The sequence below is a fragment of the Prunus dulcis genome, chromosome 3 (genome assembly GCF_902201215.1).
Source record: "Prunus dulcis chromosome 3, ALMONDv2, whole genome shotgun sequence".
Lineage (NCBI taxonomy): Eukaryota > Viridiplantae > Streptophyta > Magnoliopsida > Rosales > Rosaceae > Prunus > Prunus dulcis.
In genome coordinates this window covers 11,204,526-11,209,218 of record NC_047652.1, presented here as the reverse complement: position 1 = coordinate 11,209,218, position 4,693 = coordinate 11,204,526, and the positions used below count along the sequence as shown (strand labels likewise).

At 40.2% G+C, this 4,693-nt stretch overlaps 1 protein-coding gene across 1 annotated transcript; it reads left to right on the top strand.

The window, feature by feature from the left end:
* LOC117621745 (UPF0481 protein At3g47200-like) lies at positions 1-1,287 on the top strand. The gene has a single exon (XM_034352299.1). It carries the CDS (start codon positions 1-3, stop codon positions 1,285-1,287), a length of 1,287 nt encoding a protein of 428 aa, XP_034208190.1.
* The last annotated feature ends 3,406 nt before the right edge of the window (positions 1,288-4,693 follow it).

The following is a 4,693-nucleotide window of genomic DNA, read 5'->3' as shown; positions in this document are numbered from 1 at the left end:
ATGACAACAGAGATCAATACAAGTGACCACTCCGTGATTGAATCTGAGAATGATCAAGAGGAAGAACCTGTGCCGATAGAAAATGATGATACTAATGAAAATAGAGATGAAGATGAATTGTTATCATCCTCGATTCAAGAAAAGGTTAACCAGGCCTCGGATCCATTTTCAGTTCATCGTTGCATTTATAGGATCCCTGCTGTACTACGTAAGCATAATGAAAAAGCTTTCGTTCCAATTGTAGTTTCAATTGGGCCCCTTCACCATGGGAACGAAAACCTTCAAGCCATGGAAGAAGTTAAGCTATGGTACTTGCATTGCCTCCTTGACCGAAAACCGACTCCCGAAACGGATATGGAGTCTCTTCTCAAAGCCATTAGACCTATACAACAAGCTTGTCAAGAGTGTTATGAAGAAAAAATTCATATCAGCAATGACGAATTTCTTGAAATGATGGTGATTGATGGTTGCTTCATTAGCGAATTCTTCCGCAGGTTTGCCAACGAGGTGACCGTCGACAACGAAGATGGTCTCTTTTCTACATCATGGATGCCTTTAGCAGTCATAAATGATCTGCTTCTACTTGAAAACCAACTTCCTTGGAGAGTTCTTGATTGTTTATTTGAGCTTACATGCGAATCGGGAACGTCTTCCCTACTAGGGCTTATTAACAGTACTTTTAAGGCCTACACTGGGGGGCTATCTCCAAAGCCTAGTGGAACAGTAAAACACAGGCATTTACTTGACTTCATACGAAACTCTTTCCTTGGATCGTACCCGGAAAGCGAGTCAGATGAAAGCGTGAGAGATTCAGACACAATTCTGTCTGCAACAGAGCTTCGCAAAGTTGGGGTGAAATTCAAACGTGGAAATGAAGATGATACCATGCTCAACATAACTTTCGAAAACGGAGTAATGAAAATTCCACCAATAATAGTGTTTGATGAGAATAGGGAATCTCTGTTCGGAAACCTCATTGTTTATGAACAATGTCAGCCGCGCCTTGGATATCAAATCACCTCTTATGTGGTGCTCTTGGATAACCTTATCAAATCAACCAAAGATGTAGACTTTTTGGTTGAGAAGGGAATCATGGCAAAGATTTGGAGCAGGAAGGAGATGTTGGGTTTCTTCAAGAGGCTTTACAATGACACTAGACTTTATAAATATTTCTCTTACGATGAACTCCAGACCGAAGTGAATGCATATTGTGCGGGTGGCTGGCGCAAATGGAAACAGATTCTCCAACGTGATTATTTAAAGAATCCTTGCTTAAGCTCGTCTTGATTCGCTCTTTCGCTCTTCATTTCTTAATGTCTTGCACAGTTGGAAAATATATACTCAATATGATGTTATGTCTTAATTGCAGTTGTTGTCCCTACTTATTGTGTTTGCATCTGTAACCTCAACAATTTTTCTGTTCAAAATAGTCTTTTCAAGTTTCTCATGCGAGTCATTCTATAATGAGGACTACTATAGAAGGTCCTTTGGTGAAGACTTATTTTTGGCCGTTGGATTTGCTTGATCATTCCAAATTCAATCAATATTCAAAATCAACAATATCAATCAATTATAAACTCAATCAATCAATATTTAATATGAATATTATCATATCAATTTAACCTTGGCCCTGCACAAGGCAAGCCCACATGGGACTTTCGTCAAGCACTTGAGGACTGGGTCGGCTGAGGCCCCCTCTCATATTTTTTTTATTTTGTTCAGATTTTTACATATATATGTTGTTTTTTTGGAGTGCCTCATCTCAGATTTTTACATATCTATTTAGTTGCCAAACTTGAAGCTTTGAAACTATTTGTCTCAACTCTTTTATTGAGATTAATGGTGGTGTGAGGAACTGGTCATCCAACATAATTATATTAAATGCTACAGAGGCTTATGGTAATGAAGCTCAGTTATTCAGGTAACAAATTTTCTATGCTGATTCATAAACAGCCCCTTTTGTAAGCTCAGTTTTTAGTTTAACCCTTTTTTTTTTTTTTTTTGGGATAAAATAGAAAGATTTCATTCATCACTAGTACCAAACAAACGATAAAAGTTTACAGACGAACGGAGGGCAAAGAAATTACCGGAGTGCCCAACCTTGCACCGTGGTGTCCAAAGCAGAGGAGAAATTACCAGAGAAGGTGTGCTATGAGATGCCCACCAAGAAAATGTCCTCCCACCTTAAGCCTTTATACGTGGGCGCTCATTTTGATGGAGTCCCGGTGAGCAAGGTCCTTGTAGATACAGGGGCTACGGTCATCATCCTCCCGGCCTCAATCATGAGGAAATTGAAGAAGGGTTCGGATGAATTAATTCTGACCAAGACGATGGTCAACGGGTTTGTGTTGGACCATGGACTCGACCTCGTCGAAAACATCTCCATCCATATAATTGGGTTGATTCAGCCGAGCATCGAAAAATAATCGGAGCGTTACAACCATGGCGTTCACCTCTTCAAAGTCTCCGAACTTCACTTTGACCTTGCTCACCTTCAATTCGTTCTCAAATTTCGCCATCTCTTCCTTGCGTTCTTTCTCAAGGTGCTCCATAACCTCCTCCGGAAGTTCCTCTAGGTACTCATCATCAGCATACTCCTCATCATCTCCAGAGAGCTCTTTGTACGTCTTTGGCCGCCGAACCTTTGGGGTTCTCCAATGGCTCCTTACCTTCTTCCTTGACCCTGTGCTCGACCTCTCCTTCTACCTTGTTGGTTTCGGCGTCGACCATAACTTGGTCTTCTTCGGCCCTAGGCTCGCTCAATACCACGTGGGGCTTATCCCCAGCTTCTTAAACCATGTTTTGGTTGTTCTTTTCTTTCTTCTCAACTTTGATGGAATGAGCCACTTTGATCACGGCTGAGGCCTTGGTGACCGGAGTCTTGACTTTTGTTTGAGCCACCCTTGTCTTCTCGCCCTTCAAAGGTTTATTATCCCTCATCTTGCTTTTTTAGTTTACTTTATTCTAGCTTTTTTGATAAATAATTTAATTCAAATTATTAAAATTAGACAAAGAATATTTTATGCATGCTTGTGAAGTGCCAGTGATCATTTGCTGATTTGCAGACTTCGTGGATCCTTTCTCCATTATTGAGGAAATTGGTTGACTTTCAAAGTTTAACAATCATTCTTTGTAATAGAGTAATATCTAGCTTTGCTGGCATGTGAAGGGAACAAGAACAGAACAAGGCCAGAGCTTTGATATCACCAACCTTAATTAGAGCAAATCATTTTTTGCAAGTCTTGTTGGCGTGTGCGTGAGTTCAGGAAAGTGATTTTCCTAATTAAAGTAGTTGATTAATTCTTGTATAGTTAGGATTTTGTTTCCTAGTTTATTTTGTTTTCTTGTTAAACCTGTAAACATATAAATAGCTCATTATGGAGATGAATGGAATTGAATTAGTTTTACCTAAACATACACTACTACGATTTACTATTTGCGCGACGAACAAAATTTCGTCGAGCAAGAAGCACTGTTGCGACGAAAAAAAAATTCCGTCGCGCATACAACAGAAAACTAGCGCGACAAATAATTTCGTCACGGAAACAGACTATGTGCGACGTAAATAAATTTCGTCGCGCAAAGGTGGTAAAAAACTATTTTGTTGGCCCCAAAATCTTGCGCGACGACAGAGATCGTCGCGCATGACAATATTGCGCGACAATTCCTACTATTCGTCGCGCAAAGATGGACAGAAAATTGGCTCCTTTTATGGCGGTAAAAAAATTTTGCGCGACGAGAGTTTTCGTCTCAAAAGACAACTTAGCGCGACGAAAAAATGTACCGTCGCGTAAGAAAACGAGGGAAACTTATTTTTGGCGCCAAAATGCAGGGTGGATTATGTTTTTTTGCGCGACGGAAGTGCCGTCGTCGCGTAAAGTTTAATAGCGGTGAGCTTGCGCGACGAAATAGTATTATTTGCGCGACGAAAGTTTCACTTTGCGCGACGCCGGATCGTATTTGCGTGACGGAAGTTTGTGCGACGAATAATTTTGTTCGTCGCGCAAAAAAGCAGATGTCGACACGTGATTGCGCGACGGAAATGTTGTTTTGTGCGACGGAAAAGTGGGTTTTCGCGACGGCATTTTGCGCGACGAATTTTTTGTTCGTCGCGCAAAGTCCTTCTTCTTCATATTAGTATCTGCCATTGCAGAGGCAGAATGCAAAAATTGCATTCTGCCTCTCTCTCACTCTCCCTGCCGCTGCTCTACTGTGAATTCAGTGCGTTTATTGGGTATGTATTTTTTGTCGTTAGTTTAAATGTATTAATGTAAATTCGTACTAATGCTATTAATTTTGTTCTCGTTAGGGATATTTGTGATTAGTGATTGGTGGAGAACGATTGAGAAGGTATGTTATTGTAAAAGTTTGTTTGTTATGTTTGTACTTTTTTTGTGAAGTTATATGTTTATAATGTTGTGAAATTGTGCGTGGCGTAGCACAATGTGTTGTGATGTACGAAGTTAATTGAAATTAACTTCGTACTTTTATTTTTATGTTTAGTAACACGTAGTTTCCCGTTCGAGATTAGTTGGATTTCGTGCATGGATGCGTAAGGCATGACTGCGGTCCAATTAATTCTTGAATTGTCCCATTATTTGGACAGTTTGGTAATGCATAGTGTTGTCACATAATCTTCGGCTACAGGATTAGGTTTCGATTGTGGAGATTTCGGTGTCATCTCGGTACGTTC